General features: G+C 45.7%; 1 protein-coding gene and 1 long non-coding RNA gene across 45 annotated transcripts in view; one reads left to right on the top strand and one right to left on the bottom strand.

The window, feature by feature from the left end:
* The first annotated feature begins 442 nt into the window (after positions 1-442).
* ndnl2 (necdin-like 2) overlaps positions 443-25,166 on the top strand; it is a 36,403-nt gene continuing 11,679 nt past the window's right edge. Inside the window, exons 1-7 of the mRNA XM_052500218.1 lie at positions 443-510; positions 639-758; positions 1,645-1,708; positions 5,516-5,690; positions 9,837-9,916; positions 10,114-10,156; positions 10,282-10,344. Of these exons, the coding sequence (XP_052356178.1) occupies positions 454-510; positions 639-758; positions 1,645-1,708; positions 5,516-5,690; positions 9,837-9,916; positions 10,114-10,156; positions 10,282-10,344 (602 nt within the window). The 5' untranslated portion in view covers positions 443-453. The remainder of the gene's footprint in view (positions 511-638; positions 759-1,644; positions 1,709-5,515; positions 5,691-9,836; positions 9,917-10,113; positions 10,157-10,281; positions 10,345-25,166) is intronic.
* On the bottom strand, positions 10,356-24,929 carry LOC127916914 (uncharacterized). Of its 44 annotated transcripts, XR_008096520.1 has the most exons (13): positions 24,760-24,794; positions 24,021-24,101; positions 23,806-23,934; positions 23,282-23,486; positions 22,877-23,124; positions 22,619-22,747; positions 21,528-22,094; positions 20,746-20,993; positions 20,245-20,406; positions 17,930-18,425; positions 15,983-16,354; positions 13,051-14,308; positions 10,356-10,900 (listed from the first exon to the last, which is right to left on the bottom strand). It is a non-coding gene; the product is annotated as an uncharacterized LOC127916914 (long non-coding RNA). The 44 variants fall into 44 exon arrangements; XR_008096515.1 differs by lacking the exons at positions 24,021-24,101; positions 24,760-24,794 and adding an exon at positions 24,350-24,488 and having other exon boundaries at positions 23,806-23,977; XR_008096519.1 differs by lacking the exons at positions 24,021-24,101; positions 24,760-24,794 and adding an exon at positions 24,350-24,488 and having other exon boundaries at positions 23,892-23,977.

The raw sequence follows: 25,166 nt of genomic DNA, 5'->3' as shown, positions 1-25,166 counted from the left end.
CATTGAGTAAACGTTTCCTAACGAAAATATGCAGATGAGGCTAAAACGTGCCAATAGGATCTCGCTAGCGCGTGCTTGGCTCTGCCCACTATGACTCATTTTCCATTGAAACGAGAGGCTGTGGTTTATCTTAGTTTATATGAATCTTTGAAGAAGAAAACTATGAAGATTATACGTCATCAACACGCGTCTCAACAAGCGGGAGTTTGAGAAGCGGAAGAAGTTTCTAAACAGCCTTTTTCGTGAGTGAATAGCTACTTAACGTTACTAGCATTAATACTTTTCCCTGGTTTAAATACATTTTAGATTGCTTTTGATACATTATTTTACATGAATGTTGCCTAGTTTGCTTCGGTAGCTAGCTTGCTGGCTTTGGCGTGTCCATCACTAGCTAGCTAGCTAACGTTACGCCATCCAGAATGCTAATATTGTCATCCCCCAGTCAGAGCCGTGATGTCTCAGAGAAAGAGAGCATCCAACACACAGAGCTCCCAGAACAAAGGAGTTCGGGTAACTAAAACACACCTACTTCATCTCTATACCTACATCATCCCCCCTCTCCAGCATCTCTAAAAAAAAAAAGCATCCCTTTCTGATGATGATGATGATGATGATGCTGTTGTCTTTGTCTCTGTTAGTCCCAGCGTTGGGAGGCGGTGCTAGGTGATGATGAGGATGACCCGTCCTTCACCCAGCCCAGTACGTCGCAGGTACAGAAGGGTCTGGACAGACTGACACCTGCTCAGGTCGACCTGAAGGTAATACACACACACACTCTATCGCTCATATCTCTCTCATATCTCTCTCTCTCTTTCATATATCTCTCTCTCATCTCTCTCTCTTTCATATCTCTCTCTCATATCTCACTCTCTTTCATCTCTCTCTCTTTCATGTCTCTTTCATCTCTCTCTCTTTCATATCTCTTTCATATCTCTCTCTCTTTCATATCTCTCTTTCATATCTCCCGCTCTCGCTCATATCTCTCTCTCTCTCGCTCATCTCTCTCTCTCTCGCTCATATCTCTCTCTCTCATCTCTCTCTCTCATCTCTCTCTCTCATCGCTCTCTCATCTCTCTCACATGTCTCTCTCTCATCTCTCTCTCTCCCTCTCATCTCTCTCTCTCTCACATCTCTCTCTCTCATCTCTCTCTCCCTCTCATATCTCTCTCCCTCTCATATCTCTCTCCCTCACATATCTCTCTCACATCTCTCTCTCTTTCATATCTCTCTCTCTCATATCTCTCTCTCTCATATCTCTCTCTTTCATATCTCTCTCTCTCATATCTTTCTCTCTTTCATATCTCTCTCTCTCATATCTTTCTCTCTTTCATATCTCTCTCTCTCATATCTTTCTCTCTTTCATATCTCTCTCTCTCATATCTTTCATCTCTCTCTCTTTCATATCTCTCGCTCTCGCTCATATCTCTCTCTCTCTCGCTCATATCTCTCTCGCTCATATCTCGCTCTCTCATCTCTCTCTCTCGCTCATATCTCTCTCTCTCATCTCTCTCTCTCACATGTCTCTCACATATCTCTCTCTCTCTCTCTCTCATATCTCTCTCTCTCACACATATCTCTCTCTCTATCTCTCTCTCTCTCTCTCTCTCTCGCTCATATCTCTCTCTCTCATATCTCTTTCCCTAGACAGCTGAGGTTGTCCAGTTCATCTTCGTTAAGGACCAGAAAAAGTTCCCCATCCGCAGAGCAGGTAGGAGCTGATGAAACACTACAACTTCCTTCATGCTCCCTCACTGGGCTCCAACTACTTATGCTTTATAAACAATGTCTTAGCCAGTCGTGCCAACGAAAAGGTACTAATTCAATTAGGGCTGTCCCCGACAAAAAAAAAATCTTTGTCGACCAAGGGTCTGTTATTTCAACCAATCCATTGGTCAAAATGTTCAAATATGTATTTTTCCATATAGACACATCCTGTGTGTTTTAATCAAATCAACTATATGCACTGAGCTTGTCTGATGTTTTATGCCCACTATTTGATTTTTTATTTAACCTTTATTTAACTAGGCAAGACAGTTAAGAACAAATTCTTATTTTCAATGACGGCCTAGGAACAGTGGGTTAACTGCCTGTTCAGGGGCAGAACGGCAGATTTGTACCCAGATTTGTACCTTGTCGGTTACTAGTCCAACGCTCTAACCACTAGGCTACCCTGCCGCCCCAACTATTAAAAAATTAACACACTGATGACTACAGGGAACGGCAGATTTGTGGCAACAGTTTGGGGAAGGCCCTTTCCTGTTTCAGCATAACAATGCCCCTATGCACAACGCAAGGTCCATCCAGAAATGGTTTGTCGAGATCGGTGTGGAAAAACATTTGACTGGCCTGCACAGAGTCCTGACTGAAATTGATTTGATTGGTCCAGGCTCTACACTACATGACCAACAGGATGTGGACACCTGCTTGTCCAACATCTCATTCCAAAATCATGGGCATTAATATGGAGTTGGTCCCCCTTTGCTATTGTAACAGCCTCCACTTGCCTTCCACAGTCAGTGTTCAAATTCAACCCAAAGGTGTTCGATGGGGTTGAGGTCAGGACTCTGTGCAGGCCAGTCAAATGTTCTTCCACACCGATCTCGACAAACCATTTCTGGATGGACCTTGCGTTGTGCATAGGGGCATTGTTATGCTGAAACAGGAAAGGGCCTTCCCAAACTGTTGCCACAAAGTTGGTAGCATAGAATCGTCTAGAATGTTATTGTATACTGTAGCATTAAGATTTCCCTTCACTGGATCTAAGGGGCCCGAACCATGAAAACAGCCCAGACCATTATTCCTCCTCCACCAAACTTTACAATGGGCACTATACATTGGAGCAGGTAGAGTTCTCCTGGCATCAGGAGAGGTCAAGCAAGACCTGATGAGAAGTTCTATATGTGCCCTAGCCTACTACGCAAAGGCACTATGGATTTATTTTCCCTGGTTGACACAGACATGCTCGGGAAAGTGATATCACAACTTAAGCCTTCTACCTGCCCCCTCGGTCCTATCCCCACCACCTTCTACCTGCCCCCTCGGTCCTATCCCCACCACCTTCTCCCTGCCCCCTCGGTCCTATCCCCACCACCTTCTCCCTGCCCCCTCGGTCCTATCCCCACCACCTTCTCCCTGCCCCCTCGGTCCTATCCCCACCACCTTCTACCTGCCCCCTCGGTCCTATCCCCACCACCTTCTCCCTGCCCCCTCGGTCCTATCCCCACCACCTTCTCCCTGGCCCCTCGGTCCTATCCCCACCACCTTCTCCCTGCCCCCTCGGTCCTATCCCCACCACCTTCTCCCTGCCCCCTCGGTCCTATCCCCACCACCTTCTACCTGCCCCCTCGGTCCTATCCCCACCACCTTCTTCAAAACAGTTTTTATATAATATCTGATGTGAAAGTGCTCGTTAAGCCCTGCTTGTTAAGCCCTCCCTGTCCACAGGCATTTCCCTCACTGAACTAAAAACTGCTATGGTGAATTTAGAGAATAGAATTTGGTTTTCAAACAGCAAAATATTTTAAGTGCCAACTGTATTTAAAAAATGTCTGGTTTCAGGTCCAACACAGAGACAGCCTTAGTTAAAGTGGTAAATGATCCTGGAGCCAACACAGAGACAGTCTTAGTTAGTGGTAAATGATCCTGGAGCCAGCACAGACAGCCTAAGTGGTAAATGATCCTGGAGCCAACACAGACAGCCTAAGTGGTAAATGATCCTGGAGCCAACACAGAGACAGTGTTAGTTAGTGGTAAATGAGATTGGCCTCCGGGCCAGGAGAGGTGGGTTGGCCCCTCCGGGCCAGGAGAGGTGGGTTGGCCCCTCCGGGCCAGGAGAGGTGGGTTGGCCCCTCCGGGCCAGGAGAGGTGAGTTGGCCCCTCCGGGCCAGGAGAGGTGGGTTGGCCCCTCCGGGCCAGGAGAGGTGGGTTGGCCCCTCCGGGCCAGGAGAGGTGGGTTGGCCCCTCCGGGCCAGGAGAGGTGGGTTGGCCCCTCCGGGCCAGGAGAGGTGGGTTGGCCCCTCCGGGCCAGGAGAGGTGGGTTGGCCCCTCCGGGCCAGGAGAGGTGGGTTGGCCCCTCCGGGCCAGTTCTAAATTGGTTTTTGGGAGCACAGATTCTCTCTCTGTGCTTTGGCTCCAACAATAAGTACCTTGGTCTTGATTTAGTTGATACAGTCTAATAATTTATCTGTGGAGCTAAAACCTGTTTTCTCTTTGTCATTATGGGGTATTGTGTGTAAATTGATGAAAAAATATATTTTAGTCATTTTTAAAATAAGCCTGAAACTAAACAAAATGTGGAAAAAGTGAAGGGGTCTGAATACTTTCTGAATGTACTGTACATTACCCCTTGCCAGTGTTATCAGAAAGCAGAGTATTGATTTTCACTGCTACGCAGATGATACCAAACTTTGCATTTCTGTGTAACCAGAGGTTTTTAGCTCCACAGATAAATTATTAGACTGTATTTGTGATTAAAATTATTGGATGGCTCACAACTTCTTCCAGTTAAATCTAAATAAGGCCGAGGAACTTATTATTGGAGCCAAAGCACAGAGAGAATCTGGCCGCACATTTTAATGGGCAATAAAGATAAAACACCAGGTAAAAAACGAGATGCTTATATTAGATCCTGAACTCAATTTTGAATCACACAGTTTCTTGTTACTATGCCCCCAACCTCTAGTTACTGCGCCCCCAGCCTTTAGTTACTATGCCCCCCAACCTCTAGTTACTATGCCCCCAGCCTCTAGTTACTATGCCCCCAGCCTCTAGTTACTATGCCCCCAGCCTCTAGTTACTATGCCCCCAACCTCTAGTTAATATTCCCCAGTTTCTAGTTACTATACCCCCAGCCTCTAGTTACTATGACCCCCAGCCTCTAGTTACTATGCCCCCAACCTCTAGTTAATATTCCCCCAGTTTCTAGTTACTATACCCCCAGCCTCTAGTTACTATGCCCCCCAACCTCTAGTTAATATTCCCCCAGTTTCTAGTTACTATACCCCCAGCCTCTAGTTACTATGACCCCCAGCCTCTAGTTACTATGCCCCCCAGCCTCTAGTTACTATACCCCCAGCCTCTAGTTACTGCGCCCCCAGCCTCTGGAATAGCCTGCCAATAACCTGAGGGGGACTGAAACTGTGGACATATTTTAAAGAGATCTTAAAACACACCTTTTCTTGAGCTTACACCTTTGTTTGTGTAATGAATATTTAAGTTTAGCATTTTTTTCGTTTTTGTTTTTGACCTGTGAAACACATTGTGTTGCATTCCATGTCTGAAATGTGCTGTGTAAATAAAGCTTGATTTTATCTTCTCTCTCTCTTCCCGTACCCTCTCTTTTCCCCTCTATTCTCTCTCTCTCTCTCTCTCTCTCTCTCTCTCTCTCTCTCTCTCTCTCTCTATCTATCTATCTATCTATCTATCTATCTATCTATCTATCTATCTATCTATCTATCTATCTATCTATCTATCTATCTATCTATCTATCTATCTATCTATCTATCTATCTATCTAGACATCGTGAAACATGTTGTGAAGGAGTACAGGAACATCTATCCTGAGATTATAAAGAGGGTGGGATGTGTTTTTGAGACCGTGTTTGGTCTGAAGCTGGTGGAGATCGACTCTAAGAACCACGTCTACATCCTCATCAACAAACTGGAGCAGCTAGAGGGAGAATCTCTCAACATGTAGGTCACTGTGTGGAAAAACTAGAGGGAGAATCTCAACATGTAGGTCACTGTGTGGAAAGACAAGAGGGAGAATCTATCAAGATGGAGGTCACTGTGTGGAAAGACTAGAGGGAGAATCTCTCAACATGTAGAAGCACGGTGGCCAGGAAATACTCCCTAGAAAGGCCAAAACCTAGGAAGAAACCTAGAGAGGAACCAGGCTATGAGGGGTGGCCAGTCCTCTTCTGGCTGTGCCGGATGGAGATTATAACAGAACATGGCCAAGATGTTCAAATGTTCATAAATGACCAGCATGGTCAAATAATAATAATCACAGTAGTTGTCGAGGGTGCAGCACGTCAGCACCTCAGGAGTAAATGTCAGTTGGCTTTTCATAGCCGATCATTAAAAGTATCTCTACCGCTCCTGCTGTCTCTAGAGAGTTGAAAACAGCAGGTCTGGGACAGGTAGCACGTCCGGTGAACAGGTCAGGGTTCCATAGCCGCAGGCAGAACAGTTGAAACTAGAGCAGCAGCACAGTCAGGTGGACTGGGGACAGCAAGGAGTCATCATGTCAGGTAGTCCTGAGGCATGGTCCTAGGGCTCAGGTCCTCTGGGAGGGGAGGGAGAGCATTAGATGGAGCATACTTCAATTCAGACAGGACACCAGATAAGACATGAGAAATACTCCACATATAGCAGACAGACCCTAGCCCCCCGACACATAAACTACTGCAGCATAAATACTGGAGGCTGAGACAGACCTGAGAGGCATTGTGGTCCGGTCCAACGATACCCCCGGACAGGGCCAAACGGCTAGGATATAACCCCACCCACTTTGCCAAAGCACAGCCCCCACACCACAAGATGGATATCTTCAACCACCTACTTACCATCCTGAGACACAAGACCGAGTATAGCCCACGAAGATCTCCCCCACTGCACAACCAAAGGGGGGGTGCCAACCCGACAGAAAGATCACGTCAGTGACTCAACCCACTCAAGTGACGCACCCCTCCTTGGGACGGCATGAAAGAGCACCAGTAAGCCAGTGACTCAGCCCCTGTAATAGGGTTAGAGGCAGAGAATCCCAGAGGAGAGAGGGGAACTGGCCAGGCAGAGACAGCAAGGGCGGTTCGTTGTTCCAGTGCCTTTCCGTTCACCTTCACACTCCTGGACCAGACTACACTCAATCATATGACCTACTGAAGAGATGAGTCTTCAGTAAAGACTTAAAGGTTGAGACCGAGTCTGCGTCTCTCACATGGGTAGGCAGACCATTTCACAGAAATGGAGCTCTATAGGAGAAAGCCCTGCCTACAGCTGTTTGCTTAGAAATTCTAGGGACAATAAAGAGGCCCGCGTCTTGTGACCGTAGCGTACGTATAGGTATGTACGGAAGGACCAAATCGGAAAGATAGGTAAGAGCAAGCCCAGGAAGGTTAGCAGTAAAACCTTCGAATCAACAGGAAGCCAGTGTAGAGAGGCTAGAACTGGAGTAATATGATCAAATGTATTGGTTCTCGTCAAGATTCTAGCAGCCGTGTTTATCACTAACTGAAATGTATTTATTGCTTTATCCGGGGAGGTGGAAAGTAGAGCATTGCAGTAGTCACAGTGACAAAAGCATGGATACATTTTTCTGCATCATTTTTGGACAAAGTTTTTTTGCAATGTTACGTAGATGGAAAAAAGCAGTCCTTGAAACAGTCTTGATATGTTCGTCAAAAGAGAGATCAGGGTCAGAGTAACGCCGAGGTCCTTCGCGGTTTTATTTGAGACGACTGTACAACCATCAAGATGAATTGTCAGATCTAACAACAGATCTCTTTGTTTCTTGGGACCAAGAACTAGCATCTCTGTTTTGTCCGAGTTTAAAAGCAGAACATTTTTCACCATCCACTTCCTTATGTCTGGAACACAGGTTTCCAGGGAGGGCAATTTTGTGACTTCACCATGTTTCATCGAAATGTACAGCTGTGTGTCGTCCTCATAGCAGTGAAAGTTAACATTATGTTTCCCGAATGATATCACCAAGAGGTAAAATATATAGTGAAAACAGTAGTGGTCTTAAAATGGAGCCTTGAGGAATACCAGAATTTACAGTTGATTTGTCAGAAGACAAACCATCTACAGAGACAAACTGATATCTTTCTGAAAGATAAGATCTTAATCAGGCAAGAACTTGTCCGTGTAGACCATTTTGGGTTTCCAATCTCTCCAGAAGAATGTGGTGATCGATGGTATCAAAAGCAGCACTAAGGTCTAGGAGCACGAGGACAGATGCAGCGCCTCGGTCTGACACCATTAAAAAAGTAATTTACCACCTTCGCGAGTGCAGTCTCAGTGTTATGACGGGGTCTAAAACCAGACTGTTTGCATTTCGTATGCATTATTTGTCTTCAGGAAGGCAGTGAGTTGCTGTGCAACAGCTTTTTTTTTTTAATTTTGAGAGGAATGGAAGATTCTTAAAGGCCAATAGTTTTTTTATATTTTCTGGGTCAAGGTTTGGCTTTTTCAAGAGGCTTTATTTATTACTGCCACATAGGGTCCAGTATGTAGCTTGAAGGTTTAGAGGCAATGATTATTTTCATCAATGTGTCAAGAGATATAGTACTAAAACACTTGAGTGTCTCCCTAGGTCCTGACAGAGTTGTGCAGACTCAGGACAACTGAGCTTTGGAGGAATACGCAGATTTAAAGAGGAGTCCGTAATTTGCTTTCTAATGATCATGATCTTTTCTTTATGAATTTATCACTGCTGAAATGAAAGCCATCCTCTCTTGGGGATGTTGTTTTTTGTTAGCTTTGCGACAGTATCAAAATACATTTTGGATTGTTCTTTTTTCCTCAATAAGTTTGAAAAATAGGATGATCGAGCAGCAGTGAGGGCTCTTGGTACTGCACGGTACTGTCTTTCCAAGCTAGTCGGAAGACTTCCTGTTTGGTGTAGCAGCAGTAAGGGCTCTTCGGTACTGCACGGTACTGTCTTTCCAAGCTAGTCGGAAGACTTCCAGTGTGGTGTGGAGCCATTTTCTGTATACCAGGGAGCTAGTTTCTTATGAGAAATGTTTTTGTTTTTAGGGGTGTGACTGCATCTTGTGTATTACGCAAAGTTAAATTGAGTTCCTCAGTTAGGTGGTTAACTGAGGTTTGTACTCTGACATCCTTGTGTAGGTGGAGGGGAGTCTGGAAGGACATCAAGGGGTTGTCCAAGAATTTATAGCACGACTTTTGATGCTCCTTGGTTGGGGTCTGAGCAGATTATTTGTTGCGATTGCAAATGTAATAAAATGGTGGTCCAATAGTCCAGGATTATGAGGAAAAACATTAAGATCCACAATATTTATTCCACTGGACAAAACTTGTATGACTGTGACAGAGTAGAGTATGACTGTGATAGTGAGTAGGTCCAGAGACATGTTGGACAAAACCCACAATGGCTCCGAAAGCCTTTTGGAGTGGGTCTGTGGACTTTTCCATGTGAATATTAAAGTCACCAAAGATTAGAATATTATCTGCTATGACTACAAGGTCTGATAGGAATTCAGGGAACTCAATGAGAAATGCTGTATATGGCCCAGGAGGCCTGTAAACAGTAGCTATAAAAAGTGATTGAGTAGGCTGCATAGATTTCATGACTAGGAAGCTCAAAATACGTAAATGTCGGTTTTTATTTTGTAAATTGAAATTTGCTATCGTAAATGTTAGAAACATGTCCGCCTTTACAGGATGCACGGGGGATATGGTCACTAGTGTAACCAGGAGGTGAGGCCTCATTTAACACAGTAAATTCATCAGGCTTAAGCCATGTTTCAATCAGGCCAAACACATCAAGATTATGATCAGGGATTAGTTCATTGACTATAACTGCCTTTGAAGTGAGGGATCTAACATTAAGTAAAACCCTATTTTGAGATGTGAGGTATCATGATCTTTCAATAATGGCAGTTATGGAGGAGGTCTTTATTCTAGTGAGATTGCTAAGGCGAACACCGCTGTGTTTGGTCAAGGCACAGACACAGTCTCAGTGTGTGTGTGTGTGTGTGTGTGTGTGTGTGTGTGTGTGTGTGTGTGTGTGTGTGTGTGTGTGTGTGTGTGTGTGTGTGTGTGTGTGTGTGTGTTTGTGTGTGTGTGTGTGTGTGTGTGTGTGTGTTTTTACAGGAGTCCCAGTAATCCAAAGACAGGTCTACTCTTCGTAATCCTCAGCATCGTCTTCATGAAGGGGGGTGTGGTCAAGGAGAGTGAGTGTTCCGTTGGCTTTGTCCCAATTCTGACACCAGTGTAGCCAACGGGGGGGCCACAACTCAATTTCTTTGTAAAAAAAAAATACATATATTTGGCAATTCTTGTCTGTCCCCCCCCACTTATTGATGACATCAGTGTCGTGTGTATGCCCCTTCTCCTCACTGAGATGTCCCATCATGCTTTGTGTTTGTAGGTATGGTGTGGAACACACTGAAGAAGCTGAGAGTTGATCAAGGGTAAGTCTGTGTGGCTGATGATCACAGGTTCCTTCACTGTCCCAGTCCCATCACCAGGTTTCACTAGCCAGTTGTGGAGTGAGATTAAAGTATGATCTGTGTGTTGACTGTTTTGACCCACCCAGGGAGAGACACGAGATTTTTGGAGACGTGAAGAAGGTCGTTACTGATGAGTTTGTCCGTCAGAGGTGAGTCTCTCTCGACCCTGAATGGGTAAAGTGTGGTAAGACATGAGTTGTGAACTCGTATACCAGTTCACCTGCAGTAAAACAACTAGGAGGTCGGTTGTATTGTCTGGATGTGATGGTCTATACCACACCACAGGACAGTAGTAGGAAGATGAGAACCTGTCTATACCACAGGACAGGGCAGTAGTAGGAAGATGGGAACCTGTCTATACCACACCATAGGACAGTAGTAGGAAGATGAGAACCTGTCTATACCACAGGACAGGGCAGTAGGAAGATGAGAACCTGTCTATACCACAGGACAGTAGTAGGAAGATGAGAACCTGTCTATACCACAGGGCAGTAGTAGGAAGATGAGAACCTGTCTATACCACAGGGCAGTAGTAGGAAGATGAGAACCTGTCTATACCACAGGGCAGTAGTAGGAAGATGAGAACCTGTCTATACCACACCACAGGACAGCAATAGGAAGATGAGAACCTGTCTATACCACAAGACAGCAGTAGGAAGATGAGAACCTGTCTATACCATAGGGCAGTAGTAGGAAGATGAGAACCTGTCTATACCACAGGACGGCTGTAGGAAGATGAGAACCTGTCTATACCACACCACAGGACAGCAATAGGAAGATGAGAACCTGTCTATACCACAAGACAGCAGTAGGAAAATGAGAACCTGTCTATACCACACCACAGGACAGTAGTAGGAAGATGGGAACCTGTCTATACCACACCACAGGACAGCAGTAGGAAGATGAGAACCTGTCTATACCACAGGACAGCAGTAGGAAGATGAGAACCTGTCTATAACACAAGACAGGACAGCAGTAGGAAGATGAGAACCTGTCTATACCACACCACAGGACAGCAGTAGGAAGATGAGAACCTGTCTATACCACACCATAGGACAGCAGTAGAAAGATGAGAACCTGTCTATACCACACCATAGGACAGTAGTAGGAAGATGAGAACCTGTCTATACCACAAGACAGCAGTAGGAAGATGAGAACCTGTCTATACCACACCATAGGGCAGTAGTAGGAAGATGAGAACCTGTCTATACCACAAGACAGCAGTAGGAAGATGAGAACCTGTCTATACCATAGGGCAGTAGTAGGAAGATGAGAACCTGTCTATACCACAGGACGGCTGTAGGAAGATGAGAACCTGTCTATACCACAGGACAGGGCAGTAGTAGGAAGATGAGAACCTGTCTATACCACAAGACAGCAGTAGGAAGATGGGAACCTGTCTATACCACACCATAGGGCAGCAGTAGTAGCAAGATGAGAACCTGTCTATACCACACCATAGGGCAGTAGTAGGAAGATGAGAACCTGTCTATACCATAGGGCAGCAGTAGTAGGAAGATGAGAACCTGTCTATACCACACCATAGGACAGCAGTAGGAAGATGAGAACCTGTCTATACCACACCACAGGACAGCAGTAGGAAGATGAGAACCTGTCTATACCACACCACAGGACAGCAGTAGAAAGATGAGAACCTGTCTATACCACACCACAGGACAGCAGTAGGAAGATGAGAACCTGTCTATACCACACCACAGGACAGCAGTAGGAAGATGAGAACCTGTCTATACCACACCACAGGACAGCAGTAGGAAGATGAGAACCTGTCTATACCACACCACAGGACAGCAGTAGGAAGATGAGAACCTGTCTATACCACACCACAGGACAGCAGTAGGAAGATGAGAACCTGTCTATACCACACCACAGGACAGCAGTAGTAGCAAGATGAGAACCTGTCTATACCACACCACAGGACAGCAGTAGGAAGATGAGAACCTGTCTATACCACAAGACAGCAGTAGGAAGATGAGAACCTGTCTATAACACACCACAGGACAGTAGTAGGAAGATGTTTACCTGTCTATACCACAGGACAGCAGTAGGAAGATGAGAACCTGTCTATACCACACCATAGGGCAGTAGGAGGAAGATGAGAACCTGTCTATACCACAGGACAGCAGTAGGAAGATGAGAACCTGTCTATACCACAAGACACCAGTAGGAAGATGAGAACCTGTCTATACCACACCACAGGACAGCAGTAGGAAGGTGAGAACCTGTCTATACCACAAGACAGCAGTAGGAAGATGAGAACCTGTCTATACCACACCACAGGACAGCAGTAGGAAGGTGAGAACCTGTCTATACCACAAGACAGTAGTAGGAAGATGAGAACCTGTCTATACCATAGGACAGTAGTAGGAAGATGGGAACCTGTCTATACCACAGGACAGTAGTAGGAAGATGAGAACCTGTCTATACCACACCACAGGACAGCAGTAGAAAGATGAGAACCTGTCTATACCACACCATAGGGCAGTAGTAGGAAGATGAGAACCTGTCTATACCACACCATAGGACAGTAGTAGGAAGATGAGAACCTGTCTATACCACACCATAAGACAGTGGTAGGAAGATGAGAACCTGTCTATACCACACCATAGGACAGTAGTAGGAAGATGAGAACCTGTCTATACGACACCACAGGACAGTAGTAGGAAGATGAGAACCTGTCTATACCATAGGACAGTAGTAGGAAGATGGGAACCTGTCTATACCACAGGACAGTAGTAGGAAGATGAGAACCTGTCTATACCACACCATAGGGCAGTAGTAGGAAGATGAGAACCTGTCTATAACACACCATAGGACAGCAGGAGGAAGATGAGAACCTGTCTATACCACACCACAGGACAGCAGTAGGAAGATGAGAACCTGTCTATACCACACCACAGGACAGCAGGAGGAAGATGAGAACCTGTCTATACCATTGGGCAGTAGTAGGAAGATGAGAACCTGTCTATACCACAGGACAGTAGTAGGAAGATGAGAACCTGTCTATACCACACCATAGGGCAGTAGTAGGAAGATGAGAACCTGTCTATACCACACCATAGGACAGCAGGAGGAAGATGAGAACCTGTCTATACCACACCACAGGACAGCAGTAGGAAGATGAGAACCTGTCTATACCACACCACAGGACAGCAGGAGGAAGATGAGAACCTGTCTATACCATTGGGCAGTAGTAGGAAGATGAGAACCTGTCTATACCACACCATAGGGCAGTAGTAGGAAGATGAGAACCTGTCTATACCATTGGGCAGTAGTAGGAAGATGAGAACCTGTCTATACCACACCATAGGACAGTAGTAGGAAGATGATAACCTGTCTATACGACACCACAGGACAGTAGTAGGAAGATGAGAACCTGTCTATACCATAGGACAGTAGTAGGAAGATGGGAACCTGTCTATACCACAGGACAGTAGTAGGAAGATGAGAACCTGTCTATACCACACCATAGGGCAGCAGGAGGAAGATGAGAACCTGTCTATACCACACCACAGGACAGCAGTAGGAAGATGAGAACCTGACTATACCACAGGACAGCAGTAGGAAGATGAGAACCTGTCTATACCACAAGACAGCAGTAGGAAGATGAGAACCTGTCTATACCACAAGACAGCAGTAGGAAGATGAGAACCTGTCTATACCACACCATAGGACAGCAGTAGGAAGATGAGAACCTGTCTATACCACACCACAGGACAGCAGTAGGAAGATGAGAACCTGTCTATACCATAGGACAGTAGTAGGAAGATGAGAACCTGTCTATACCATAGGACAGCAGTAGGAAGATGAGAACCTGTCTATACCATAGGACAGTAGTAGGAAGATGAGAACCTGTCTATACCATAGGACAGTAGTAGGAAGATGAGAACCTGTCTATACCATAGGACAGCAGTAGGAAGATGAGAACCTGTCTATACCACACCACAGGACAGTAGTAGGAAGATGGGAACCTGTCTATACCACACCACAGGGCAGTAGTAGGAAGATGAGAACCTGTCTATACCACACCACAGGACAGCAGTAGGAAGATGAGAACCTGTCTATACCATAGGGCAGTAGTAGGAAGATGAGAACCTGTATACCATAGGGCAGTAGTAGGAAGATGAGAACCTGTCTATACCACAGGACAGCAGTAGGAAGATGAGAACCTGTCTATACCACAGGACAGCAGTAGGAAGATGAGAACCTGTCTATACCACACCATAGGACAGCAGTAGGAAGATGAGAACCTGTCTATACCACACCACAGGACAGCAGTAGGAAGGTGAGAACCTGTCTATACCACAAGACAGCAGTAGGAAGATGAGAACCTGTCTATACCACACCACAGGACAGCAGTAGGAAGGTGAGAACCTGTCTATACCACAAGACAGTAGTAGGAAGATGAGAACCTGTCTATACCATAGGACAGTAGTAGGAAGATGGGAACCTGTCTATACCACAGGACAGTAGTAGGAAGATAAGAACCTGTCTATACCACACCACAGGACAGCAGTAGAAAGATGAGAACCTGTCTATACCACACCATAGGGCAGTAGTAGGAAGATGAGAACCTGTCTATACCACACCATAGGACAGTAGTAGGAAGATGAGAACCTGTCTATACCACACCATAGGACAGTAGTAGGAAGATGAGAACCTGTCTATACCACACCATAGGACAGTAGTAGGAAGATGAGAACCTGTCTATACGACACCACAGGACAGTAGTAGGAAGATGAGAACCTGTCTATACCATAGGACAGTAGTAGGAAGATGGGAACCTGTCTATACCACAGGACAGTAGTAGGAAGATGAGAACCTGTCTATACCACACCATAGGGCAGTAGTAGGAAGATGAGAACCTGTCTATACCACACCATAGGACAGCAGGAGGAAGATGAGAACCTGTCTATACCACACCACAGGACAGCAGTAGGAAGATGAGAACCTGTCTATACCACACCACAGGACAGCAGGAGGAAGATGAGAACCTGTCTATACCATTGGGCAGTAGTAGGAAGATGAGAACCTGTCTATACCACAGGACAGTAGTAGGAAGATGAGAACCTGTCTATACCACACCATAGGGCAGTAGTAGGAAGATGAGAACCTGTCTATACCACACCATAGGACCAGGAGGAAGATGAGAACCTGTCTATACCACAAGACAGCAGTAGGAAGATGAGAACCTGTCTATACCACACCACAGGACAGCAGTAGGAAGATGAGAACCTGTCTATACCACAAGACAGTAGTAGGAAGATGAGAACCTGTCTATACCATAGGACAGTAGTAGGAAGATGGGAACCTGTCTATACCACAGGACAGTAGTAGGAAGATGAGAACCTGTCTATACCACACCACAGGACAGCAGTAGAAAGATGAGAACCTGTCTATACCACACCATAGGGCAGTAGTAGGAAGATGAGAACCTGTCTATACCACACCATAGGACAGTAGTAGGAAGATGAGAACCTGTCTATACCACACCATAAGACAGTAGTAGGAAGATGAGAACCTGTCTATACCACACCATAGGACAGTAGTAGGAAGATGAGAACCTGTCTATACGACACCACAGGACAGTAGTAGGAAGATGAGAACCTGTCTATACCATAGGACAGTAGTAGGAAGATGGGAACCTGTCTATACCACAGGACAGTAGTAGGAAGATGAGAACCTGTCTATACCACACCATAGGGCAGTAGTAGGAAGATGAGAACCTGTCTATAACACACCATAGGACAGCAGGAGGAAGATGAGAACCTGTCTATACCACACCACAGGACAGCAGTAGGAAGATGAGAACCTGTCTATACCACACCACAGGACAGCAGGAGGAAGATGAGAACCTGTCTATACCATTGGGCAGTAGTAGGAAGATGAGAACCTGTCTATACCACAGGACAGTAGTAGGAAGATGAGAACCTGTCTATACCACACCATAGGGCAGTAGTAGGAAGATGAGAACCTGTCTATACCACACCATAGGACAGCAGGAGGAAGATGAGAACCTGTCTATACCACACCACAGGACAGCAGTAGGAAGATGAGAACCTGTCTATACCACACCACAGGACAGCAGGAGGAAGATGAGAACCTGTCTATACCATTGGGCAGTAGTAGGAAGATGAGAACCTGTCTATACCACACCATAGGGCAGTAGTAGGAAGATGAGAACCTGTCTATACCATTGGGCAGTAGTAGGAAGATGAGAACCTGTCTATACCACACCATAGGACAGTAGTAGGAAGATGATAACCTGTCTATACGACACCACAGGACAGTAGTAGGAAGATGAGAACCTGTCTATACCATAGGACAGTAGTAGGAAGATGGGAACCTGTCTATACCACAGGACAGTAGTAGGAAGATGAGAACCTGTCTATACCACACCATAGGGCAGCAGGAGGAAGATGAGAACCTGTCTATACCACACCACAGGACAGCAGTAGGAAGATGAGAACCTGACTATACCACAGGACAGCAGTAGGAAGATGAGAACCTGTCTATACCACAAGACAGCAGTAGGAAGATGAGAACCTGTCTATACCACAAGACAGCAGTAGGAAGATGAGAACCTGTCTATACCACACCATAGGACAGCAGTAGGAAGATGAGAACCTGTCTATACCACACCACAGGACAGCAGTAGGAAGATGAGAACCTGTCTATACCATAGGACAGTAGTAGGAAGATGAGAACCTGTCTATACCATAGGACAGCAGTAGGAAGATGAGAACCTGTCTATACCATAGGACAGTAGTAGGAAGATGAGAACCTGTCTATACCATAGGACAGTAGTAGGAAGATGAGAACCTGTCTATACCATAGGACAGCAGTAGGAAGATGAGAACCTGTCTATACCACACCACAGGACAGTAGTAGGAAGATGGGAACCTGTCTATACCACACCACAGGGCAGTAGTAGGAAGATGAGAACCTGTCTATACCACACCACAGGACAGCAGTAGGAAGATGAGAACCTGTCTATACCATAGGGCAGTAGTAGGAAGATGAGAACCTGTATACCATAGGGCAGTAGTAGGAAGATGAGAACCTGTCTATACCACAGGACAGCAGTAGGAAGATGAGAACCTGTCTATACCACAGGACAGCAGTAGGAAGATGAGAACCTGTCTATACCACACCATAGGACAGCAGTAGGAAGATGAGAACCTGTCTATACCACACCACAGGACAGCAGTAGGAAGGTGAGAACCTGTCTATACCACAAGACAGCAGTAGGAAGATGAGAACCTGTCTATACCACACCACAGGACAGCAGTAGGAAGGTGAGAACCTGTCTATACCACAAGACAGTAGTAGGAAGATGAGAACCTGTCTATACCATAGGACAGTAGTAGGAAGATGGGAACCTGTCTATACCACAGGACAGTAGTAGGAAGATAAGAACCTGTCTATACCACACCACAGGACAGCAGTAGAAAGATGAGAACCTGTCTATACCACACCATAGGGCAGTAGTAGGAAGATGAGAACCTGTCTATACCACACCATAGGACAGTAGTAGGAAGATGAGAACCTGTCTATACCACACCATAGGACAGTAGTAGGAAGATGAGAACCTGTCTATACCACACCATAGGACAGTAGTAGGAAGATGAGAACCTGTCTATACGACACCACAGGACAGTAGTAGGAAGATGAGAACCTGTCTATACCATAGGACAGTAGTAGGAAGATGGGAACCTGTCTATACCACAGGACAGTAGTAGGAAGATGAGAACCTGTCTATACCACACCATAGGGCAGTAGTAGGAAGATGAGAACCTGTCTATACCACACCATAGGACAGCAGGAGGAAGATGAGAACCTGTCTATACCACACCACAGGACAGCAGTAGGAAGATGAGAACCTGTCTATACCACACCACAGGACAGCAGGAGGAAGATGAGAACCTGTCTATACCATTGGGCAGTAGTAGGAAGATGAGAACCTGTCTATACCACAGGACAGTAGTAGGAAGATGAGAACCTGTCTATACCACACCATAGGGCAGTAGTAGGAAGATGAGAACCTGTCTATACCACACCATAGGACAGCAGGAGGAAGATGAGAACCTGTCTATACCACACCACAGGACAGCAGTAGGAAGATGAGAACCTGTCTATACCACACCACAGGACAGCAGGAGGAAGATGAGAACCTGTCTATACCATTGGGCAGTAGTAGGAAGATGAGAACCTGTCTATACCACACCATAGGGCAGTAGTAGGAAGATGAGAACCTGTCTATACCATTGGGCAGTAGTAGGAAGATGAGAACCTGTCTATACCACACCATAGGACAGTAGTAGGAAGATGAGAACCTGTCTATACGACACCACAGGACAGTAGTAGGAAGATGAGAACCTGTCTATACCATAGGACAGTAGTAGGAAGATGGGAACCTGTCTATACCACAGGACAGTAGTAGGAAGATGAGAACCTGTCTATACCACACCATAGGGCAGCAGGAGGAAGATGAGAACCTGTCTATACCACACCACAGGACAGCAGTAGGAAGATGAGAACCTGACTATACCACAGGACAGCAGTAGGAAGATGAGAACCTGTCTATACCACAAGACAGCAGTAGGAAGATGAGAACCTGTCTATACCACAAGACAGCAGTAGGAAGATGAGAACCTGTCTATACCACACCATAGGACAGCAGTAGGAAGATGAGAACCTGTCTATACCACACCACAGGACAGCAGTAGGAAGATGAGAACCTGTCTATACCATAGGACAGTAGTAGGAAGATGAGAACCTGTCTATACCATAGGACAGCAGTAGGAAGATGAGAACCTGTCTATACCATAGGACAGTAGTAGGAAGATGAGAACCTGTCTATACCATAGGACAGCAGTAGGAAGATGAGAACCTGTCTATACCACACCACAGGGCAGTAGTAGGAAGATGAGAACCTGTCTATACCACACCACAGGACAGCAGTAGGAAGATGAGAACCTGTCTATACCATAGGGCAGTAGTAGGAAGATGAGAACCTGTATACCATAGGGCAGTAGTAGGAAGATGAGAACCTGTCTATACCACAGGACAGCAGTAGGAAGATGAGAACCTGTCTATACCACAGGACAGCAGTAGGAAGATGAGAACCTGTCTATACCACACCACAGGACAGTAGTAGGAAGATGAGAACCTGTCTATACCACACCACAAGACAGCAGTAGGAAGATGAGAACCTGTCTATACCATAGGACAGTAGTAGGAAGATGAGAACCTGTCTATACCACACCATAGGGCAGTAGTAGGAAGATGAGAACCTGTCTATACCACACCATAGGACAGTAGTAGGAAGATGAGAACCTGTCTATACCACACCACAGGACAGTAGTAGGAAGATGAGAACCTGTCTATATCACACCACAAGACAGTAGTAGGAAGATGAGAACCTGTCTATACCACACCACAAGACAGCAGTAGGAAGATGAGAACCTGTCTATACCACAGGACAGCAGTAGGAAGATGAGAACCTGTCTATACCATAGGGCAGTAGTAGGAAGATGAGAACCTGTCTATACCACAAGACAGGACAGCAGTAGGAAGATGAGAACCTGTCTATACCACAGGACAGGACAGTAGTAGGAAGATGAGAACCTGTCTATACCACACCATAGGACAGTAGTAGGAAGATGAGAACCTGTCTATACCATAGGACAGTAGTAGGAAGATGAGAACCTGTCTATACCATAGGGCAGTAGTAGGAAGATGAGAACCTGTCTATACCATAGGACAGTAGTAGGAAGATGAGAACCTGTCTATACCACACCATAGGACAGCAGGAGGAAGATGAGAACCTGTCGATACCATAGGACAGTAGTAGGAAGATGAGAACCTGTCTATACCATAGGGCAGTAGTAGGAAGATGAGAACCTGTCTATACCACACCACAGGACAGCAGTAGGAAGATGAGAACCTGTCTATACCACACCACAGGACAGCAGGAGGAAAGATGAGAACCTGTCTATACCATTGGGCAGTAGTAGGAAGATGAGAACCTGTCTATACCATAGGACAGTAGTAGGAAGATGAGAACCTGTCTATACCATAGGGCAGTAGTAGGAAGATGAGAACCTGTCTATACCACACCATAGGACAGTAGTAGGAAGATGAGAACCTGTCTATACCACACCACAGGACAGTAGTAGGAAGATGAGAACCTGTCTATACCACAGGGCAGTAGTAGGAAGATGAGAACCTGTCTATACCACAGGACAGGGCAGTAGTAGGAAGATGAGAACCTGTCTATACCACACCATAGGACAGTAGTATGAAGATGAGAACCTGTCTATACCACAGGACAGGGCAGTAGTAGGAAGATGAGAACCTGTCTATACCACACCACAGGACAGTAGTAGGAAGATGAGAACCTGTCTATACCACACCATAGGGCAGTAGTAGGAAGATGAGAACCTGTCTATACCACAGGACAGGGCAGTAGTAGGAAGATGAGAACCTGTCTATACCGCAGGGCAGGGCAGTAGTAGGAAGATGAGAACCTGTCTATACCATAGGACAGTAGTAGGAAGATGAGAACCTGTCTATACCACACCACAGGACAGTAGTAGGAAGATGGGAACCTGTCTATACCACACCACAGGACAGTAGTAGGAAGATGAGAACCTGTCTATACCATAGGACAGTAGTAGGAAGATGAGAACCTGTCTATACCACACCACAGGACAGTAGTAGGAAGATGGGAACCTGTCTATACCACACCACAGGACAGTAGTAGGAAGATGAGAACCTGTCTATGCCACACCACAGGACAGTAGTAGGAAGATGAGAACCTGTCTATACCACAGGGCAGTAGTAGGAAGATGGGAACCTGTTTATACCACAGGGCAGCAGTAGGAAGATGAGAACCTGTCTATACCACAGGACAGTAGTAGGAAGATGAGAACCTGTCTATACCATAGGACAGTAGTAGGAAGATGAGAACCTGTCTATACCACACCATAGGGCAGTAGTAGGAAGATGAGAACCTGTCTATACCATAGGGCAGTAGTAGAAAGATGAGAACCTGTCTATACCACACCATAGGACAGTAGTAGGAAGATGAGAACCTGTCTATACCACACCATAGGGCAGTAGTAGGAAGATGAGAACCTGTCTATACCACACCATAGGACAGTAGTAGGAAGATGAGAACCTGTCTATACCACACCACAGGACAGTAGTAGGAAGATGAGAACCTGTCTATATCACACCACAAGACAGTAGTAGGAAGATGAGAACCTGTCTATACCACACCACAAGACAGCAGTAGGAAGATGAGAACCTGTCTATACCATAGGACAGTAGTAGGAAGATGAGAACCTGTCTATACCACACCATAGGGCAGTAGTAGGAAGATGAGAACCTGTCTATACCACAGGACAGCAGTAGGAAGATGAGAACCTGTCTATACCATAGGGCAGTAGTAGGAAGATGAGAACCTGTCTATACCACAAGACAGGACAGCAGTAGGAAGATGAGAACCTGTCTATACCACAGGACAGGACAGTAGTAGGAAGATGAGAACCTGTCTATACCACACCATAGGACAGTAGTAGGAAGATGAGAACCTGTCTATACCACAGGACAGCAGTAGGAAGATGAGAACCTGTCTATACCATAGGGCAGTAGTAGGAAGATGAGAACCTGTCTATACCACAAGACAGGACAGCAGTAGGAAGATGAGAACCTGTCTATACCACAGGACAGGACAGTAGTAGGAAGATGAGAACCTGTCTATACCACACCATAGGACAGTAGTAGGAAGATGAGAACCTGTCTATACCATAGGACAGTAGTAGGAAGATGAGAACCTGTCTATACCATAGGGCAGTAGTAGGAAGATGAGAACCTGTCTATACCATAGGACAGTAGTAGGAAGATGAGAACCTGTCTATACCACACCATAGGACAGCAGGAGGAAGATGAGAACCTGTCGATACCATAGGACAGTAGTAGGAAGATGAGAACCTGTCTATACCATAGGGCAGTAGTAGGAAGATGAGAACCTGTCTATACCACACCACAGGACAGCAGTAGGAAGATGAGAACCTGTCTATACCACACCACAGGACAGCAGGAGGAAGATGAGAACCTGTCTATACCATTGGGCAGTAGTAGGAAGATGAGAACCTGTCTATACCATAGGACAGTAGTAGGAAGATGAGAACCTGTCTATACCATAGGGCAGTAGTAGGAAGATGAGAACCTGTCTATACCACACCATAGGACAGTAGTAGGAAGATGAGAACCTGTCTATACCACACCACAGGACAGTAGTAGGAAGATGAGAACCTGTCTATACCACAGGGCAGTAGTAGGAAGATGAGAACCTGTCTATACCACAGGACAGGGCAGTAGTAGGAAGATGAGAACCTGTCTATACCACACCATAGGACAGTAGTAGGAAGATGAGAACCTGTCTATACCACAGGACAGGGCAGTAGTAGGAAGATGAGAACCTGTCTATACCACACCACAGGACAGTAGTAGGAAGATGAGAACCTGTCTATACCACACCATAGGGCAGTAGTAGGAAGATGAGAACCTGTCTATACCACAGGACAGGGCAGTAGTAGGAAGATGAGAACCTGTCTATACCGCAGGGCAGGGCAGTAGTAGGAAGATGAGAACCTGTCTATACCATAGGACAGTAGTAGGAAGATGAGAACCTGTCTATACCACACCACAGGACAGTAGTAGGAAGATGGGAACCTGTCTATACCACACCACAGGACAGTAGTAGGAAGATGAGAACCTGTCTATACCATAGGACAGTAGTAGGAAGATGAGAACCTGTCTATACCACACCACAGGACAGTAGTAGGAAGATGGGAACCTGTCTATACCACACCACAGGACAGTAGTAGGAAGATGAGAACCTGTCTATGTCACACCACAGGACAGTAGTAGGAAGATGAGAACCTGTCTATACCACAGGGCAGTAGTAGGAAGATGGGAACCTGTTTATACCACAGGGCAGCAGTAGGAAGATGAGAACCTGTCTATACCACAGGACAGTAGTAGGAAGATGAGAACCTGTCTATACCATAGGACAGTAGTAGGAAGATGAGAACCTGTCTATAACACACCATAGGGCAGTAGTAGGAAGATGAGAACCTGTCTATACCATAGGGCAGTAGTAGAAAGATGAGAACCTGTCTATACCACACCATAGGACAGTAGTAAGAAGATGAGAACCTGTCTATACCACACCATATGGCAGTAGTAGGAAGATGAGAACCTGTCTATACCACAGGACAGTAGTAGGAAGATGAGAACCTGTCTATACCACACCATATGGCAGTAGTAGGAAGATGAGAACCTGTCTATACCACACCACAGGACAGTAGTAGGAAGATGAGAACCTGTCTATACCACAGGACAGTAGTAGGAAGATGAGAACCTGTCTATACCATATGGCAGTAGTAGGAAGATGAGAACCTGTCTATACCACACCATAGGACAGTAGTAGGAAGATGAGAACCTGTCTATACCATAGGACAGTAGTAGGAAGATGAGAACCTGTCTATACCATAGGGCAGCAGTAGGAAGATGAGAACCTGTCTATACCACACCACAGGACAGTAGTAGGAAGATGAGAACCTGTCTATACCACACCACAGGACAGTAGTAGGAAGATGGGAACCTGTCTATACCACACCACAGGACAGTAGTAGGAAGATGAGAACCTGTCTATACCACACCACAGGACAGTAGTAGGAAGATGAGAACCTGTCTATACCACACCATAGGACAGTAGTAGGAAGATGGGAACCTGTCTATACCATAGGACAGTAGTAGGAAGATGAGAACCTGTCTATACCACACCACAGGACAGTAGTAGGAAGATGGGAACCTGTCTATACCACACCACAGGACAGTAGTAGGAAGATGAGAACATGTCTATACCATAGGACAGTAGTAGGAAGATGAGAACCTGTCTATACCATAGGACAGTAGTAGGAAGATGAGAACCTGTCTATACCACACCACAGGACAGTAGTAGGAAGATGGGAACCTGTCTATACCACAGGACAGGGCAGTAGTAGGAAGATGAGAACCTGTCTATACCACACCACAGGACAGTAGTAGGAAAATGAGAACCTGTCTATACCATAGGACAGTAGTAGGAAGATGAGAACCTGTCTATACCATAGGGCAGTAGTAGGAAGATGAGAACCTGTCTATACCACACCATAGGGCAGTAGTAGGAAAATGATAACCTGTCTATACCATAGGGCAGTAGTAGAAAGATGAGAACCTGTCTATACCACACCAAAGGACAGTAGTAGGAAGATGAGAACCTGTCTATACCACACCATAGGGCAGTAGTAGGAAAATGATAACCTGTCTATACCATAGGGCAGTAGTAGAAAGATGAGAACCTGTCTATACCACACCATAGGGCAGTAGTAGGAAGATGAGAACCTGTCTATACCACACCACAGGACAGGGCAGTAGTAGGAAGATGAGAACCTGTCTATACCATAGGACAGTAGTAGGAAGATGAGAACCTGTCTATACCACAGGACAGGGCAGTAGTAGGAAGATGAGAACCTGTCTATACCACACCATAGGACAGTAGTAGGAAGATGAGAACCTGTCTACCACAGGACAGGGCAGTAGTAGGAAGATGAGAACCTGTCTATACCATAGGGCAGTAGTAGGAAGATGAGAACCTGTCTATACCACACCATAGGACAGTAGTAGGAAGATGAGAACCTGTCTATACCATAGGGCAGTAGTAGGAAGATGAGAACTGAGATCACTGTCAGCACCTCCTTCCACTCCTCACATTTTAAACGTTATACTACATGTGAGAGAACAGGGTGTGTGTGTGACCAGGGTGACGTGAGTATCTGTATGATAACCAGAGACTGCGAGTATCTGTATGATAACCAGAGACTGTGAGTATCTGTAT

This window comes from Oncorhynchus keta, unplaced genomic scaffold (genome assembly GCF_023373465.1).
Source record: "Oncorhynchus keta strain PuntledgeMale-10-30-2019 unplaced genomic scaffold, Oket_V2 Un_contig_10034_pilon_pilon, whole genome shotgun sequence".
In the NCBI taxonomy this organism is placed as follows: domain Eukaryota; kingdom Metazoa; phylum Chordata; class Actinopteri; order Salmoniformes; family Salmonidae; genus Oncorhynchus; species Oncorhynchus keta.
This window is presented reverse-complemented; position numbering and strand designations above follow the sequence as displayed.